Source organism: Ictalurus furcatus, chromosome 14 (assembly GCF_023375685.1).
Source record: "Ictalurus furcatus strain D&B chromosome 14, Billie_1.0, whole genome shotgun sequence".
In the NCBI taxonomy this organism is placed as follows: Eukaryota; Metazoa; Chordata; class Actinopteri; order Siluriformes; family Ictaluridae; genus Ictalurus; species Ictalurus furcatus.
In genome coordinates, this window is record NC_071268.1 from 2919006 (window position 1) to 2939064 (window position 20059).

Sequence of the window (20059 nt, forward strand, 5' to 3'; positions counted from 1 at the left end):
TGTACGCTCACAGACTTTTAAATGGACTTTCTGTAATTGCCGTGATTCAGTGTTCCTACTAGTGTTCCTTCCTACAGCCTGGGCGGCTGTAGCTCAGGTGGTAGAGCGGGTTGTCCACTAATAGTAGGGTTGGCGGTTCGATTCCTGGCACGCATGACTCCACATGCTGAAGTGTTCTTGGGCAAGACACTGAACCCCAAGTTGCTCCTGATGGCAAGTTAGCACCTTGCATGGCAGCTCTGCTACCATTGGTGTTTGAGTGTATGGGTGAATGAGACACAGTGTAAAGCACTTTGGATATAAGTGCGCCATTTACCATTTATTTATTTTATTTACCTTGGGATGTCCTCTTCAACCCCGAGTTCAGCAAGTGAAGTCAAATCAACATGGCCTCCTACAGCATCAACAGAAACCACAATAGCACACCTTACCTTTAAATGAGTTATAGTGTACACACAAGTCCATCCATCCATCCATCGTCTATACCGCTTATCCTTTTCAGGGTCACGGGGAACCTGGAGCCTATCCCAGGGATCATCAGGCACAAGGCGAGGTACACCCTGGACAGGGTGCCAGTCCATTGCAGGGCACAGTGTACACACAAGTATTTACTTTAAATCAATCAACATACAGGCATTTCACTTGTTAAGCCTATAACACTGACTTTATAGTTCACTGTTTGAGGAGGAAAATATACATTACTCATCACAGTTAACTGGCTACTCTTGTTACTACCAAAAGAGGAACATGTTTTTCCCCCACTTTGTAGCTCATGTGGATGTGAAACTTTTGTTAAAGATGGGGTAGCTTTTAGAGAAATAATATTAGATACTTAGAGTGAATGTGTTGTTGTAGAGGTGTGGACACACGGAGGGGGAATAAAGGTTATAACTTTTATAATCCATGCAGTCAGTTAACGTTAGATGAACTGCATATAATAAGAACCAAGGCTGGGGATAATTTGAAATGGTGTGGGGATTTTAATGCACATAATTCACTTTGGGGACATTTATGCACAGACAGTAATGGAAAGGTTGTAGAAGAGTTTATGGATGAACAAGCTTTAGTATGTTTAAATGGTGGGAAGAGAACTAGATTCAATATAAGAGATTCATCAACTTCTTGTCTAGAGCTAACAATAGTTCCTGGAGCTATAACTTTAGAATGTAAGTGGGAAGTTCTAGATCCCTCGAGTATAGGAAGTGATCAATAATATTTACAATAATATGTGCTGTTGGAATGGAAATTTATCAACTAAATAAAACAAAGCAAACTAGGTGGAGGTTTGATAAAGCTGACTGGGATCAATTGAATTATAGGTGAATTATAGTACTGAAGATGATATAGACTTATGTTCTGACAGATTAAATTAAATTATTATAAATGCAGCTGAAGAATTCATACCTAAATCAGAAGGTAAAGCTAGGATGAAGATTGTTCCTTGGTGGAATGAAGAATGCACTTAAGCAGTTAAAGATAGAAATAAGGCATTCAGGGAGCTAAGGAAAACATTAATACCTACAACTTTACTAACATATCAGAGGAAATGGGCACAGGCCAGGAAGATAATTAACCACGCTAAAAGAAAGTATTGGCAATCATTTTGCTCCACAATAGGAAGAGAAACTCAGTTGAGAGAAGTAAGAAGTGTCCTGAAAAGATGGTTTATAGAACTCAGAATATTCCAGTTTTAGCTGATGAAGGGAAAATAGGAGTGACTGAAGAAGAAAAAGCTGAATTGTTAGCCTACACCTTTCAAAAAGCATCAATTTACAAGGGCATAATTCAGATCAGGGGAGATGGGAGACAAAAATCTTAACAGGAACAGGTTTTGCATGGAAAGTAAACGAATGGGATGCAGGAATGCCACTAAATAATATATCATTTTCATCAATGGGTACAATATCCCCAATACCTCCTTGGGTTTTTTCAGTCAACCTGAAGTTGATTTACGAATTCATGAGCGTATTCAAAAAGGACAGAATGACATTAACATCAAGAGCTATGCAATAGAATATATCAGAACAGTTTATTATGCATTTCTTCCAATATTCACAGATGGCTCAAGAAACCCAGAGATCCAGAGTCGTACTGGATCAGCATTCTATGTTCCAAAATTTAACATAGGAAAATATGGGAGGTTAACGGATTTGACTTCAGTATACGCTGCAGAAATGGCGGCAATTCAGAAGGCACTTTGTTGGGTAGAAGAAGTGATGCCAAATAACAATAGTTGTGATTGATTCAGATTCAATGGCATCACTTACCAGCCTTCAAACATTTCAAATAGTTAGATATGATATCTTCATCATTTTGTTCATTTGTTCATTTGTTCAAAACTAGTTCATTTTGTTTGGGTACCAGCACATGTTGATATACCAGGAAATGAAAAATCTGATAAAAACGGCTAAAGAGTCACTTAAATTGAACTACTATTACAGTTTCATTTAGGAGGATGGAAGGAAAAAGTAATGGCAAGGAACTGGAATGACTGTTAAACGGGTAGACGTTTTTATAATATACAAATCAGTGCAAGACAAAGTAAAATGATACAAAACTTACTTCTACACTTTACATAATAAGAAAACACAGTACAGGATTATGTGAACTATGCCAAGTAAAGGAAACAGTTGATCATGTGTTGGTATTCTGTCCTAAGAACAGGAAAGGAATGAACTACAACGAGAACTACATAACATAGGATGCAAAGAAATTACAATCAGCAACATATTAAACACAAAACAAGGATCTGGTAAAATCATAAAGACAGTTTTAAAACTCATTAAGAATAGAATTCATTAAGAATAAAATTCATAAAAGAATATAGATCTCATAATATACACCTAGACTGAAATCACTTCACACTCCAGCACAGCAGGTGGCGGTATGCAACCCGCCAATAAATACAAAGAAGAAAAAGAAGAAAAAGAAGAAGGGGCGTCGGATTCCACCGGGGAGTCACAATTCGGTGAAACACCGGAAGTTCTTGTTGTGCTCTATGGCGGATACGGCAGGGGTATTGGTGTATGTAACCAGGTAATGTCTGTTTACTGAATGTCTGTTCATTTCCTTCTGCTGCAGTAGGACGAGATGCTAGCTGACTTCTTGTCTTTCCGCCATAGCTGTCTTCATTTTCTGCCGTTGTTAATCCTCTTTCAGAACCAAACTATCCTGTAAAATAGTAAAAACACTCAGGCAATACTCACTTATATAACTGTCAGTATAAACTTTTTGAGCAGCACGTTTTTAGATAACAGAGTGAGCAGAAAGAGGGAGGATTTTGCAAAAGCAACAAAAGACTGTGGCGGCTCTGGGGGACTCTATGGAGGTTCTGTGGGGGTTCTGTGGGGGACTCTGGAGGTTCTGTGGAGGTTCTGGGGGTCTGAGAGGCTCTGGGAGACCTTCTTCCACCGCGGTCTGAAGATGTGCCATGCCAGAAGCCTGCAGTACAGCAACAGAAGTACAAACAAATGGAATTTCCCTTGTGACTTCTGTGCTGAGACTGCAATACTGTGAGGAGCACTGTTGTGTGAAGGAAACACATGCATGTTGTGTCATTGACTTTTCAATGATCGTGGAGATGTGGCACTGTGCGTCGATTTGGAGAGCATCAGACTTCAATCGGACAGCTTTAAATATTCCACTCAGCAGCTCTGCCCTCTGTATGTAGACCTGTGCATTCAGACCCGTTGTGGTGATTGTTTTCATTAGCTGGAGGAGGTTGTTGCAGTCCTCAGGATGTACTTTGCTACATGTTTTTCCCATATTTTTTATTTATATATATATATTTTTCATTTACAGCTTCTATAACTTTTAAAGTTTTAATTAATTTAACTTGCTATGAAAATCAAGTGAATATGCATTCTCGTGCACAGACAGAAAAGGTTCAAAATGTGTGCCAAATCTCTAGACATTTAATTAATCATATAACCTATAGGTTCAATAGAATAAACCTTAAGAATGTAAAAGAGTTGACCTGTGAGGGCCAGTCCACATACAGCAATTTGGTAGGACTTACAGTTTTCTCTTCCCTTCTTTTTTTTCGTTAAATAATAATAATTTCTTTTATTATTATTATTATTATTATTATTATTATTATTATTTTTATCTCAGTAAAAGTTACTTGTGCGTTAAATTTGCCAAATATATCGTGTACCGTTGATATGATGGAATGAGTCAATGGGGCGTTCCACTTGATGATAATCTGCCGTAAAAATACTGCACCTCCTGCGTTTCTTAATAAATACTCTCTTCACTTATTCATTGCTCGAACCGGACTCTTTCCGTTAGCAAATATTTTTACCATTATTATCTCTCTATATATACCCGTCGGTATATATCTTAGTTTTGAAGCTGTGATCTAAGAAACACCAACATCTCTGACGTCGCAGAAGCGGAGTTCCTGGAACTTCTTATATGAAATCGCCTCCATGTAATACTTCTCTCAGTGTAATACGCGCATTTCTTATATCATTGACTCCCTTTCATACAGACAGCAATACACAATGACTTTATAAAATTCTAATTCTAAATTCTTGATGATTTCTACCGGTCAGCGGTAAGGCTGCATCGGGTCTTTCGCTCTGCACAACAAAGGGCAAACCGCCTTTGTGCAACACAGGCTTCAGGGTGAAACTTTTCCACGGGCGTCCTCCGGTTTGCTTGTTGTCCCGAAAAGCTGAAAGACTCGCGCGGCTCACCCAGGGACACCAAATTGTCGTGGAAATTAGACAACATTCACGGACTCGTCCTCTGAAGGTGAAAATGTTTATTACAGAAAGATGGTTAATACAGGATAGAATAAAGCAGGACAGAATAATGAGAGCGCTCTGAAGCCCTTGTACTAAACCACTACTATGTATATATGAAACACAGAGCGTGACATCATTCTGTGTACCGATAAGAAGCGGTTTGAGGCAGTTCAAACAGGCTTTGTTTTAGGAACTTGGAAGATGTTTAGACGAACAGAAGAACATGTTTGTGTCTCTGTAAGCAGCTAAACCTTCTGTCCTGATCTCAGTGACATCACATGGCCTTCTTAGGTGTTATCCTCACATGAGAATGAAACAGACCAAGAACAAACTAATTACAAAGTAAACATGACTAATTTCCCTCACAGTTTTCTGTTCAATAAACATTGACAATCTTCGCTCTCTTGAATGTTGTACCATTATGATTGAAGTTAACTAATAATATTGTAACTGACAGTGTTAAAACATTGAACTTACACTGGCCAGATTTTTGATTTAGTAACTATATCGACTTTTCATAGACTAACAACGCTAATTTCCACAAGAGCATCGTGAACAGAAGTGTCACTTACACCTAGTGGTGGCAGTGAAGTGTAGCAGATGATTCTCCTTGTAAATAAATGAAAAGTTCAATCATGAGAGACCAGTGAATGAAGTAAAGAGAACTGTTTATTGAACAAATGATATGATTTGTCTTGAAAAAGTCTTCGGCAGTTCGACTCTACAAGTGTGCTCACACCGAGGAGATTTGCGCCTATAATTCAATGTCTAATATTTTATAAATGGAAGCAGCACAAACCAAACTTTTAGTGGCACAAACGAAGCACAAATGATTGAGACTATTTGGGGTGAATTTGGAGTGAGTGGGGGCAGAACCGAAGCAGCACAAACGATTGAGACTGTTTTGCTGACATTTTGCGTTGGGTGGAGGGCCAACTTCACGCAGGTCTCTGGGAGCCCTACTGACTCCGCTTTAGTTGCCCAGACAACACGTTGCTGTGCTCTGTGTGCACTCGGGTAATCACACGCTCCGTATCCACAACAGAAAATGGAGAGAAATCACTTGAGATTAAACTGTGCAAGCTGTGAGTGGCAGAGAGCAATCATGTGAGACTATGAATGCCCTGTAACTTCCCTGATTAGCCTCTTTTGCAGTGTAGAGCTGAACAAAGCCCTCATCCCTGCACTGAAACCTGACAGATTTACTCCTGAGACAAGAGCTGTAAGAGAGTGTGTGGGGTTGATTGGACTTCTCCAGGTCACGGGGTTGTGCTGAAGGTTTACGAGTCCTTCTACTGATTCTCTTTCTCTTTGGCTTGAAGGAAAGATGGATGGTGCTGTACCAAGTCATTTTTCAGCCATGTTTCCAAACTTGGAGGCTAGTGGAAGTGGCAAAGCCCAGGAAGTAAGCCCAGGATCAGTGGGGCTTCGCTGCTTGGACACGGAGCTCCAGAAGATGCTCATTGATGAACGGATGCGCTGTGAGAACCACAAAACCAACTACCAGACACTCAAAGCTGAGCACTCAAGGTCTGATAGTACTTCAGTTATTTTTGCAATAGGAAATCACTCTCTTTAGACAGAGAATCTAGATTCTGCTCTGTTTTTTGTTTGTTTAATTGTAACAGTTTGAAGCATTTTAAGTGTGTGTGTGTGTTTGTTTGTGTTTGTGTGTGTGTGTGTGTGTGTGTGTGTGTGTGAAGACTGCAGGGTGAGTATACACGGGCCCAGGGTGAGCTCAAAAGGATGCTGAGTGAGAAGCAGGCTGGTCAGGAGAAGCTGCAGCTGTTACTGGCAGAGCTGAGAAGAGAGGTGTTGGATAAGACCCGGGAGCTTGAGGAGCTCAGATTACAGGTTATACATATATAACATTTAAAATGGGAGTGGTTTCATGTTTGTGCCTTGTTTATTTCTCTATGGCGTTAATGGATACTGAGACATTTTTATGTGGTGACTTTTAAACCTTTAGTTTATAAAAGTGAATGTGGTGTTGTTGTTATTATTGTTAATGAAGCAGAGGTTTCCAAGATTTGTACGTTTCTGCTTTATGCTTCTATTTTAACACGTATTTGCGTTGCAGCACAGACATAGGGTTTGTGGGTAAATGTATGCAGAGGTGCTTGATAAATTCTCATGTGAGGTCCTCCACAAACTAACTGCTTGTGCGTGTCTGTGGTGTTGTGCATCCACTGGTCTTCAGGCAGAGACTGATTGGTTAGCAGAGAGGTAGAGGTATGGTGTGTCTGGTTGCCTACATGGAAATCTTAATCTTTTGTCCGTGGGGTTTTTATCAATGGTTTCACAATAATATTGTTCCAGATACACCTCCGTGTAAAAATACAGAATTTTAAACAATAAAAATGTCCCTTGTAACCTTTTGTACTTGCCTTCTAGTTTCATGTTTTCTTCACACATGGCAATATGATAACATTAATATATAATGGATTTATTTATTTAAGAAAACTACAACCATGATATGACTTGAAGCAAAAAAAAAAAAAAGAAAATCTGAACAAACGTCTGAAGAAGGCTAGCTCTGTTATAGCAGTCATGATGGATTCACTGGAGGTGGCGTTATTAAAAAAAAAATACTCAGCAATACTCAACTGTTAACCATTTAGGCTAATATTTGCACATTATAATCACTAACCCAGTGCAAAAATATACAAAAAACCAACACCATTCTTTGCGTACCATGCACAAGTTGTGCCTGGTGTAAAATGAAAAATATTACAGGGCAGTAGTGATGCGCTACATGTACCTCCAGTGTAAAATGAGTTTAAGAGCATGATTGTCCTTTCTAAAAGCCCAAAAGCAGCTAGAACTGTGTGTATCTACTGGTATATATATATATATATGTGTGTGTGTGTGTGTGTGTGTGTGTGTGTGTGTATCAAAAAATTATTAAAGAAAAGAACTCCCCCTCAAAAAAATCTTCAACCTGCTTAATGTGAGTATGTTACAAGATCCAAGAGGTGCTTTGCATCTTAAATCATATAACTGTTGTGTGTGTGTGTGTGTGTGTGTGTGTGTGTGTGTGTGTGTGTGTGTATAACCTTGCTGTATCAAAACTAGAAAACTTGATTAAGACCATGATGTTAGTTAACCCTAAAGTGCTTTTGTTCTCTATGTACCATGCTTGTTAGAGTAATTTAATTGTGTATGTACACCTTTTATGCGTGGTAGGTGATGACCCCTCAGCGGTTGGAGTTATTAAGAGCCCAGGTGCAGCAGGAGATGGAAATTCCTATCAAGGAGCACTTTAGTAAGCTAGAAGAGGTAAGTGATCTTTATCCTTCTCCTAGTCAGTCTACTGGTAGGAACGCGCAGCATTACAAGCAAGCAAGTGCTCAAGCTTCTTTCACTGCCAGTCATGGGCTGATAAGAAAGCACACTCGCAGAGATATAAAGGAATGAGAGAAGGAGAGCTGGTCACCAGTATCTCCTAAGTGGATATCACCATAGAGTGTGTGGCTTGTACTAGATGAGGAGAAGAAGAAAGGGAACAGCAGTATGTACTACAGCACTATTTATTTACTGTGTCATACATTGTGGGAAGATTTCAGCATATGCGTGCATGCACACAAGGAGATATCCAGTTGTTTCACACCATCACTAACGGTTAGAAGTCAAGTCAAAGTACATATGCTTCTTGAGGAAACGAGAATTTACCTTCCGCTGAGGATTTTCAGCACGGTCAGAAAGATGAACTATTAATTTACTGTGTTCTAGCAGATGATGCATACCTATCAGAAAGGAGTGTATATGGTGTAATGCTAGTCAATATAATGGCAGCTGTTTGCCCTACAGGACAAAGTCAGTTAGATCACAGCACTTCACCCGGTGTATGTTTTTAAATCTGAAATGATCGGGTTCTTTATTTGTCTGTGTTTTCTCTGTATGTACCAGGAGGCTGAGAAATACAGATCTGAATACAATAAGTTGCGCTATGACTTCACCTTTCTCAAATCAGAGTTTGATCACCAGCGAGAGGAACACGAACACATTTTGGAGGAGCAGCGAATACGTTACAGTGCAGATGTATGTTCTGTTACAGAATAAATGTTTGCATGCATTGAGCCTAGCACTGTACTTTACATTGCGGTAATGGTATGAGATACTTTTATGGTGCAAGATGTTATGAGGTATGAGTTTTAATTGGATTTAATTTAATTCCGTGATTTGTGTGTGTGTGTCATATGCCATGTTCAGCTGGCTCTTCTGGAGAGGGATAAGGAGAAGCTGAGTGCGCAGCTGCAGAGTGGAGATTGCGCGAGTGACGGGAAGCGTGTGGAAGCGCTGTTGAGAGAAAAGGCGCAGCTGCATCAGCGGCTGTGCAACCTCGAGGCCGAGGTGGCTGAACTCCGTGCAGAGAGGGACAACACAGGAGCACAGGCAGAAAACACGCAACGCATCCAGCTCCGCCAGCTGGCCGAGTCCCAGGCTGCACTCAAGACCCTGGAGGTAAGAGGACTTCTGGACTTTTAGAACTACTCATTTTATGCGTAGGTCTGCTTACATCTGGTCCTATCTGTTTCCATATTGTTGTACATTCGTTCTTTGGAGTCTTTATCAAAAACACATCCTCGTGTTAGTTTACTGGGTCAGGGTTGAAGAATACCATCGAGAATATTTTGTGGTCTTCATTTAGGAATATGAAAACTAAATAAATCAAGCCAACACAAACCCAAAAACAACACGAATAATTTAATCATGACGAAAGAAACGTTGCCATATAAACGGAAGACGGGCCAGTCTGTTTGTGCAGAGCCGTAAGACGTAAACAGACGCCTGAGCTGATGAAAGATTTTCTGCTTTTTAGACTTTACCCATTCATTTCCTGCTCCCAGCTGTTTGTGTACTTTTTGTTTTGTAGGTGTCCGTAAATACACATGAGCTGTGTAGGGAACGTGCTTTCACGTTATGTAAATATAAATATAATCGGCTGATGTTAATGGCACTATTTGTTACGATGCAGTCGGAGAAGCAGTCTGTGTGCATGCAGTTAGATCGAGTGGAGAAGGACCTGCGCTTGAGCCATGAGCAGAACGCTGTCCTCACTGGCAAACTGCACAAGGCTGAGAGGGAAATAAACGCCCTGAACAGTCAGGTCCGTTCAGCCTTCATGCTCAAAGATCTACATTCTCTCTAGTTATTTGACTTTTTAAAAAAAAATTTTTTTTAAATGATTTATTTATTTTAATACATATTTTATGCTTCGTATAAGGATGTTTTGGATTCTGTTTTAAATATGTAATTTGTAATACGTATGAAACAGGTTGAAGAAATTAAACATGCCCATAGGTTGGAACTGGCTAATGTGAAGATGGAGTATCTGAAAGCCAGAGGAGAAGTGGAAAGGGAACGAGACAAACTGCAAACCCAAGTGGAGAGTAAGTTTCTACATTTGTTACCCTTCCCATTTCTCGCTGTGTCTCACTCTCTTCCATTGTTTTCTAGACCAGTGGTTTTCAAAGTGGGGGCCGCCAGGGGACGCCCAGGAGGCCTCAACAATTTGGTGTGAAAAATAAATACATGATTCTCACTCTCAGACAACTATGTAATGTAAAGATGTAAGATGTTATTATTAATAAAAAAAAGTGGGATATATTCAGAAATCTGTATTTTTAATGTGTTTTAAAGACATCTTGCAAAAGGGGGGCCTCGGTCAAATGTTAATGCCATTTGGGGGGGGGGGGGGGGTCTTGCACTGGAAAAATTTGGGAACCCCTGTTCTAGACTGTTTGGAGACGAATAGAGGAGAAATTTTGAGAAATGGCCCAATCTCAAAAAAACACTTACTGCACTCTCCATCTCAGGTCTACAGTCTGATCTGGAAGTTTTGACCGCAACGGGCGAGAGGAATAAAGAGTTGTTGTTGGAAAAAGAGCAGGAAATGGTGCTTAGAATACAGGGAGCTAGAGAAGAAGAGATGCAAAAAATTGTTGTTCTTCAGGAAGAGAAGTAAGAACCGTCCCCCTCCTTACGCCATTGTTTCCTTCCAGGCTTTCCATTTATTGTTTTTAAAATTTGTTTCAAAAACTGTTTTGGTCTTTTCAGTTGATATTTTATTATGGTTTTTTTGTGTGTGTGTGTTTGTGTGCGTGCGCACATCAGGTTTGAACTGGAGAATCGTCTCTCTGAGCTGGAGCAGCTGAGGGCTCTACAGGAAGAAACGGGAACCACCAAGAACCAGGAATTTGAGGATCGTCTCCGTGGTGCTTGGCGTGCGGAGGAGTCTGCACGCAAGGAGCTGCAGAATATCAAGTATTCACATTTCAGTTATTCACATTTTTATATTTTCAGATAGCATCTTTATACTTCAGTCCAGAGGCTGTCCAAATAAAAGATTCCCACACAAGTCTTGATGTTAGGCTGTTTTGTGTGATTTCAATCTTTCTTCTTTTTTTTTTAAACCAAACTTCCAGTATTGCTGCATGATAGCTCACTTCCAATCACAACATATTTCTATTTGCTTTCCTTATATGCAAGTTTATTTGTTAGTGTTCAGGTGGTTCTGCAGTCTGTGCTTGGCACTCCATTCAATGTTCTGATGTCTGCAAATATAATCAACTATAATAGGCTTTATTAGGGGTGTAGTAGTATGGTGGATCGTATTACTCAATACGATCCACCACAACATCACATCATCCGCGTTGTTCTCTAAAACTAGACAAAACATGACGCAAACACTCATAATACTGAATGGTTTCATCAACTGAAAATGGAAACTTGAGGCATATATTCAGGCAGCTTTTCTTATTTGTGCTGTATTGAGTTAAGTGACAACGATATCATACTGTATGAGATTTGAATTTGATGTATTACTGCTAATATTTGCATAAATAGATTAATCCATAATGTTTGTAGATTTGTGTATTAACTGTTGATTATCTAATAGTTGTCTGTGTCGTGTATGTGTTAGAGTTAAACTGCAGCAGCAGGCACAGCAGTTAGAGGAGCTGGAGAGACAAAAGACCGAGAACACGGAGTTGAGAAGAGTATGTACCAAACCCATCCACGACTGGAGTCCGTAACAAACAGATGGAAGAAATATCTGGCCGTTTATATGGCTAATGTTTAGGAATGTTCTGTGGGATATTTTAATGATTTATGTATTGGTTTTTATGACCGCTTTCTACTTACATGGTTCTGCTTTATTTCTCAGCACAATGCCGAGCTAAATGTGCAAATCAGCACTCTGTCGTATTCGGAGCGTGAGCTGATGGACGCCAATGGCAGGCTGAGGGAGAGTCTGGAAAGAGTGAGAGAAGAGTTACGAAGTGCTCGGACACAAATGGAGAGGACACAGCAGGAAGCCGAAAGGTACAATTTAAAAAAAAAAAAAAGAAAGCAAGAGAGTGAGAGAGGGAGAGAACAGGGGCAGTTTGGGGTTGCATTTTACAGGCATCTAGGAATACACTGTGTTCAAGTGTACGCCCTGTAGCCTTAAATACACTCTAAGAAGAAATGGGCTTTTCAAGGGTTCTTTAGGTATTCATTGGATAATTAATGGTTTCTAACCTCCTAAAACGGTTCTACATGAAGCCCTTTCTGATCAAGAAAATTGTGGTAGGGTACTACATAGAACCTTTCTCAGCGAGACGACGACATCTTTTCGAACTGCTGCTTATGCTGCACCACAGGGCCGTGTAACACACTCGGAGAGAGGAAAGTGCTATCTGCATGCATGAGCTCACAGACCCCCACAAATTGGTAGTGTCGCTGTGATTGACAGGGGGCTGTGTGAGTATGCTCCTCCCACCTGGAGAGCACACCCAGTTTTGCTGTCTTGGACTCCCAGGCACAGATGGCTGTGGCATCGTGTTGTGATAATATTTCCAGTAGATATTTATTATTCTTCCCTATTTACTGGAGTAAGGTAAAAATTCATCTAAGATACAATTTAATGCGTTCTGGCATGTGAGTTTAAGGCTGGAGAGCATGAAGAATACAACATGCGTGCGCACACACATCCTGCTGCCTTTCTTGATGTACATTTTGATTCTCTCTCTCTCTTTCTTTCACAACTTGCACTCCCTCATATCACCACATACACTCTTTACCTTTCTAGTCTGTCCCTATATAGTTGAATTTGATTTTTTTTCCCCCATTTCACTATTTCCCCTGTGTTTGAGTAAATATTTAACATTTTATTACTGTGATATTCAGAGTTAATCCTTCAGAAACCAAGCCACTGATTATTATTTCTCCATATTAAAATTGAGGTTTTAACAATCTTGACATATTTAATGCACACGTATCATGCTCATTTATTCTATTATTTAATCAGCCCATGATGTGGCAGCAGCACAATGCATAAAATACTTGTGACTACACAAGTATCGACCCCGTTGCTATGAAAGCCTTAAATAGGTGATTTTGTAACGAGAGACTGTTACAGAATCAACTTCTCGGTTAGCTTCGAGATGTCTATTGCTCTATTTAGTAGGGCTGCAAAATCATGATTATTTTGATAATCGATTAATCTATAATTTTTTTTCCCCCAGTGTATTAATTAGGTGGGTTATTTAAAAAAAAATATATATATATATATATATTAAATACAAAATATACTTATTAGAAATATTTGTTGGAGCATTTCAGCCAAGGGATATTACTACAGATCTCTTAACTAGGATTAAATAGATAACAGAGCAACTGCAATACAGCGTTATTGACATTTATCACATAATCTCATATTATTACGTGCTCATGTCAACCAAGTACCAGCATGTGAACTGTTAGATTTTGGAATTGATCCAATCAGGGTCGAGGTCACAGCAAGGTCAAATATTTGTAATAGTTTTTCTTCAATAGCTTTCTTCCTGTTTGAAGACTTTGATGGAAACATCAGATGTGTTTTTGTCAATTACTTGTTGCAGTCCTACTGTTTTGCCCCCTAGTGGAATAACAAATTCTATCTCTTGTTTTGGATCTTGCAGTTCAGTTATGGTCCACAAGATAAATTTAATGTAATTTAATTTAGGTTCAGAAATGCATTTGGTGGGCAGGATTAGAACTTGGTTACTTACTGAAATAGTGTGAACATCCTTTCTACCTCGCTCAGCCAGTGGCCTAATCCAGCACAGCTGTCCTCTTACCTGTTACAGGCTGGAAGAGGAGAGGCGTGTGGAATGGTTTGAGGAGAAACATAAACTTCAGGAAAGAGAGGCAGAGCTGCAGGAGAAATACAGCCAAGCCAAACAACGCATGGAAAAAGCTTCACTTGCACAAAAAAAGGTCATTGTCATTCTGTGCTGTCTTCTGTGATGTACTGAACTGCAAATTTATTTTTGGTTTGGGGTCCAATCTGACACAGCCCAGATTCTTCACTTTTTGTTGCTTCCCCCCCCCCCACCCCCCACTGTCCACCAAGTGTCTGAAGGACCATATTGTATCTGTTAAGATTATTATTATTATTCAAAGCTGCTGGAACCCTTATTGATTCATTCAGATTTTTATTTTTTTTCTCCTTATGAGTGGGTTAAGCTTGTTGTGCTTGGAACCCTTTTGTTTTCATTTTGATATTTTTCTTCTTGTTTTTATTCAAAAGAGGTCCATTGACCTGAAGGTGGTGCTATAGTGCAAGGCGGTTGTTGTTGTTGTTGTTTTGATGTTTTGGTCCATATCTCATGAACTATAATTCCTACAGACAAAATTCTTGTTTTGTTTCTCTTTTTTATTCCTTGGATTTCCCAAACAGAAAAGCCCCAAGAGCCAATTAGCTCCACCCACTTAGATTTTTAGCTTTTTTTTTCTTCACAAAATTGTTGTTGTGAAATTACCCATCAGAGTGTGTCCTCAATCAGAATCAAAAACAAGTTGAGTTTTGTAAACAGTATGGCTACCACCTGCCAATCAATTAACGAGGCAGAGCCTAATTTACTCAGACATCTGCAACTCATGACTGATGGGACTGATTCACATGGAAAAATGAAAGGCTTTTCAGTTCAGTTCTGCAGTACTCGTAGTGCTTGGGCCTGCCTGTTGCATTTATATTGTATTTATGTTTTTTCTTGGCACACACTAAATAGGGAATTAATCACTTAAAATTTGGTTTTAATAATGCAATTTTTTTCTTGTTTCTAGTTGTTTCCCCACACAAAGTGCAGAAATCAAATATTCATGAATGCAGATGTGAAAAAAGTTTCAGCATGGACAGACTCAATCTGACCTTTTGACTGGAGACCTGTTGACAATGAGTCACTTAGCTAACGTTCCAACCAGCCACTCATGTTAATTGAAATGCTAGCTAACATCATGGGGCCTTTAACAACTAAACTAACCTCTCGCTATTTTTAAAAAGCACATAGTGATTCATATTAGCAGTACATCCGGCACTAAGAGCAATCTTTAATCTACACTCACGTCTTACTATTAGCTACCCAGTAATTGAAACCAAGCAACAACAAAAAAAAAAGGAGAGGAGAAATACGAGACCTTTTTTCAATATTTATTGTTTTAAAGCCAAAAATCATGTATTTTTGAAAAGAGGATAAATGCTATGTTTGAAAATGCTTTGATAATTGCATGCATTGAAAATGTTTGATAAATGCTATGTATGAAAAGAGGATAATGCTATGTTTTAACATGGCAAACAGTACATTTTAATGTTTGTTTGCTTTAATTTTTACCAAGTAATTATTTTGCCACTTACTTTTGTAGAGAAAGACCTTGAACAAGGCAAAGGAGAAGAAACAGCAGGATAAATTACAGCTGATGGAGGCCAAGATAGAAGAACTGGAAATTGAGAGTTCTGTGGCCAAGAAGTACTACTTTCACTTGACAAATTCTGTTTAATAAAAGGTGTAATTGTTTTTTTGGGGGGGGTTGATTTTAATGCATATGTGTGTGTCTCAGAAATCCCTCATTTGCGGAGGAGCATGCTCAACTTAGCAGACGTCTAGCAGAGCTGCAGAGGAGACACAAAGAGTTTCGCCAGCTGCTGTTGGGAAACCACATGCCCTCTATGTCTCTACCTCACTCTCTGCTCGTTGCAGGACCTGAATGCAGCTTCATAAACGTGCAGGTGAACTGAACTTTATGAAACATTACCATATGCAATAAGGAAATACATACTTTTCTCTTTATTGGCACTCTTTAAGAAAGCATACACATATGTGATTCTGCATAGTTTTATTCATGCATTCACCTTAATCCTGGCCACGGTTGCAGTGGATCCAGAGCCTAATCACAGGAATGTTGGGTGTGAGGCGGGAATACACCCTAGATGCGCCACCAGTAGTTTTATTTTAACCCAATATTTTTTCCAAAATAAAGTTTTCTTAATTTGTGTAACTAATATATTTTTTTTTCGAGAATGACAATTTGTTTGTATTTATTTAAAATTTTCCTTAGGGCTGTCAATATTTTTGCTGTTTTTCAGACAAAAAATACTATTATTTTAAAAAAAGTAGTTCTGTTGTGAGAAAGATAAATAGTTTCTCTTATTATTTGAGTGGGAAGTTGAACGCACTGAGCCTTTTTGTGTAATATTTTAGAGACACTTGTAGAGGACACTCGAACCATCTTCCACGCAAAATATTTCAAGCTCCTTTATATACTCAGTTTACCGCATTTCATTTATGTAGGTTTTTAACAGGATTCAAATCCAGGGACCAGGATTGCCAAGACGAGAGAATAAAATGCAGAATAAAATATTTTTAATTTGTAAATGATTGAAATGTATGTACTTCTCCCTGAATGGTTGCATTTTTTTTTTTAGCCAAAAATTGACGTTTTTTGTGACAGACGTAAGCTATATAAGATATTTTTTGTAGCGGTTAGTACCTTCTCTGGTTGTTTTCAGTGATTTTGTGAAATTTTTGTATAAAATAATCATTTTTTGACTCTTGTGGAGTTGACTGCAATCAGAACATTGTGTTTTTAACAAGTTTTCTTTCTTCCACGTGGAGCAGCATCTGCAGCAGTTATCAGGGTTGCAGAGGAGACTGGAGGAGCTGGAGAATAATCAGCAGCAACAGCTTCAAGAACTGACTCCTCCTCTGGATCGGGACCGAGAACAAGACAGACGTTTAGCACCTCCGGACAGCCTGCCTAACCTCTGACCCTTCACCCTTTGCCCTTTTGGGACTAGAGTCGATCATATTGTGCCAAGTTGCTGTTTTGTAATTTTTTTTAATTCCTGTGTTTTTTCAAAAAGTAAATTGTTGTTGTTTTTTTAGTGCAGTTTTTCAGTTGGGTTTTTTTTGCAAGCTACTCTGCACACTCAGAAATAGCATCCCTACATTAACTCTGCACCCATGCTTGGATCTTCACCTAGTTATAAATATGTATATTAGGAGGTGACATGACAAGCAGTTTGTTCTCAGACGATTTCAACTTGTTAGCAGCCAGTAACCTACTGAAATAAATAGATATAATATCTATAATAGATATAATAAATATGCCTCCCACTGTCAGACAAGAAGCAGCAACATAACCTAAATTATTATAAGGATTGTGTACATTTAGAAAACAATAGTGTTTATTGGTGCTACTCCACGAATTGTTTGATAGATATTATATGCAGCTTATATTTGTTTATATATCTGTTTATATAAATAGATATCTATTTATATAAATAGATATTTATTTATATAATAGATAAACGGGGGGTGTTGTTCCCTATCTGCGCTTGAACTCTAGGGTCGAATTCATTAAAATGTCTTTAGTATTCTACGAAAGCTGCTTTATCTCTTTCAAACCCTCCTGGTGGAAGTACCAACTCAGCAGTTTGTTGAATGGGTCCAGTCCAGAAAGGAATTAAATTGAAAAAAGATGTTAAATTAATTCATATTTTAACCTTTACAAACCAATGGCAACATCAATGTAAGAAAAAATACCACTATTACATCCATTGCCATTTAATATTTTTATTTCATGTCACCAGCACCTCAACTAGCATCTCTCTCTTTTCATTTCGGCTTTTCCCTAGTTCAGGGGTTTCCACAGCGAATCAGTTTTCTCCATATCTCTCTGTCGTGGGTGTCTTCCAGCGACACCCTGGCCTCTTTTAAGTCGATGCTTATTTGGGCCATGTAGTTCCATAGCGGTTTTCATTCCGAGCATTCTTCGTGTGACATGCTCTACCCCTCTTCTATTTACGTGCCCAAACCATCTCAGTTGCTCTGCTCTTGCTTTGTCCATGAAGCGCGTGACTTGGGCCGTTTTCCTGATTTGCTCATTTTGGATTTTGTCTAGCCTAGTGTGGCCTAACGAAAATCTGAGCATTCGCATCTCTGCTACTTCCAGAGCAGCAGTAAGTCTTTTTGTGATAGCCACTGTTTCCAGACCATACAGCAACGCTGGTTGTACCACTTTGTTGTAGATGGTTCCTTTCATTTTAGCGGGCACTCTTTTGTCGCACATGACTCCAGTAGTTCTTCTCCAGCCGGCCCAACCTGCTTGGATCCTGTGGTTGATCTCTTGTCGGGTCGTTCCATTTTTCTCCACAATGGATCTGAGGTCGCAGAAGTTATCTGCTTGTTCAATTTCTTCTCCATCATTGAACTTCAATGAGTCATGGTTTCAGGATCACCAATGCACATGTATTTGGTCTTCTTGCTGTTAATTTTCAGTCCCCCCTTCTCAAGCGCGGCTCTCCAGCTTTCCAGTGCTGTTTCAGCTTGGCGTTTGCTCTCCGTGCATAGTACGATGTCATCGGCGTACATCATCATCCATGGTGGTTCTTGCCGGAGTCCATCTGTCAGCCTGTCCATGAGGGTGAGTAAACAGAAATGGACTTAAGGCTGACCCCTGGTGGAGTCCAACCTTAACGTCAAAGCTGTCTGTGGTTCCCACAGCGCTTTTGACTTTGGTCTTACTGTCAGCATACATGTCTTTAACTGCTCTGACATATTTGGCTGGCACACCTGACTGGAGCAAGGCGTGCCAAACCTCTTCATGTGGGAAGCCTGCCTTTCCACTTAGTCTCTTGTAGCTGGGCAAATGTCAATTTTGCGCTTCTCTACCATGTCGGCCAATTCTCTCCCCTTGCCTGTCATTGTGCCAACGTTGAGGCACCCGACCTTCAGCTCCGCGTAGTGGGTCCTATAGCGTTCGCGCTTCAGCTTGATGCGTTTCCCTCCTCTTTTTCTTTGTCCAGCAGTAGCACATTTTCCGTCGGCACCCTGTTGGGCAACAGTGCCGATGTCGGTCGTTGTTATCCCGGGCCTCGGACGATCCGGTATGGAGTTTTTAAGGTTGAGTCGCATGTTGTTTTGGCTAGGGTTTTTTATGCCGGATGCCCTTCGTGACGCAACCCTCCCCATTTATCCGGGCTCGGGACCGGCACTGGTCCCGTGCGCGCTCGGAGCCAGTGGCTGGGTTAGCACCTCAACTAGTATCCTATCAAAATCCTATCAACTAGTATCCTAGCACCTCAACTAGTATCCTATCAAAAAATGGTTTCAAAGAAAAAAGGATAAAGAGGTACATGTAGAACTTTTATAAGATTATTCAAGTGTATGAATATACAAATGAAACTGTTTTGTTATTGTATCACACTATATTGTGTCCTCCAGTTCGAGCTGACATTTCAATGAGTTGATGCCTCTCCCCCACAGTTATATAGGCTGAGAACCTATATAACAACAAGCATCATGCTTTCTTACTGCTTTTAATCTGTCTATGAAGAGCAAACTCATTTCTGAACACAGCTCTGTTCTTGTTACTTTTTTCATTTTAATTCCTAAAATTAAAAAAAAAAAATCCCTATCAGCAGGGTTTATGATATTTACTACATTAAGAAGTGCAGTTCACATTTTATGTCAAATTCAAGACTGGAATCACCAAGTGCTACTGTTTAGGGGTGGGCGATATGACTACAGTCTTATTTCATGATAACGGTATGTTTTCTCAGGTCTAATAGTACTATTCAAGTAAGAAATACTACAGAAATTGAATAAAGCAATTAAATGTAAAATAAGATAGACTTCACTGTATGACATACAGGTGCATCTCAAAACATTAGAATATTGTAGAAAAGTAACATTTTTTCTGTCATTTAATTTTTTAAAAAAACCTTTCATTTATTCTAGATTCATAAAGTGAAATATTTCAAGCCTTTTTTTTGTTTTAATCTAAATGATTATGGCTTACAGCTCATGGAGATCAAAAATCCAGTACCTCAAAATAGAGTGAGGGAAATAAGTATTGGACATGTCAACATTTTTTTCAGTAAATATATTTCCACTGAGGCTATTCACATGCATTTTTCACCAGACATCAGTATTAACTCAAAAAATCTGGAAATATAAAGAATTCACAACATTAAGGTCTTACTTTAAATTATACAATTATGC

General features: G+C 39.3%; 1 protein-coding gene across 7 annotated transcripts; it reads left to right on the plus strand.

Moving 5' to 3' along the window:
* Window positions 1-2695: 2695 nt before the first annotated feature.
* Window positions 2696-16935, plus strand: cep83 (centrosomal protein 83). Of its 7 annotated transcripts, XM_053641867.1 has the most exons (17): window positions 4574-4758; window positions 4997-5973; window positions 6074-6281; window positions 6455-6605; window positions 7938-8030; window positions 8661-8792; window positions 8964-9215; window positions 9730-9861; window positions 10030-10144; window positions 10571-10715; window positions 10869-11018; window positions 11677-11752; window positions 11920-12077; window positions 13844-13994; window positions 15420-15523; window positions 15615-15783; window positions 16673-16935. In XM_053641867.1, exons 3-17 carry the CDS (start codon window positions 6079-6081, stop codon window positions 16820-16822), a joined length of 2181 nt encoding a protein of 726 aa, XP_053497842.1. In that variant the 5' UTR covers window positions 4574-4758; window positions 4997-5973; window positions 6074-6078; the 3' UTR covers window positions 16823-16935. The 7 variants fall into 7 exon arrangements, 6 of the variants coding, with proteins under 6 accessions (XP_053497840.1, XP_053497844.1, XP_053497843.1 ...); XM_053641865.1 differs by lacking the exons at window positions 4574-4758; window positions 4997-5973 and adding an exon at window positions 2700-3036; XM_053641869.1 differs by lacking the exons at window positions 4574-4758; window positions 4997-5973 and adding an exon at window positions 2702-3036 and having other exon boundaries at window positions 13865-13994.
* Window positions 16936-20059: the final 3124 nt, after the last annotated feature.

Bases quoted from the DNA above. Each gene is read 5' to 3' on its own strand.
- cep83 (XM_053641865.1), top strand. From the start codon at position 6,079: ATGGATGGTGCTGTACCAAGTCATTTTTCAGCCATGTTTCCAAACTTG. The intron at 10,716-10,868 runs GTAAGAACCGTC...TGCGCACATCAG, and splicing joins GTTGTTCTTCAGGAAGAGAA to GTTTGAACTGGAGAATCGTC. The intron at 15,524-15,614 runs GTACTACTTTCA...TGTGTGTCTCAG, and splicing joins GAGAGTTCTGTGGCCAAGAA to AAATCCCTCATTTGCGGAGG.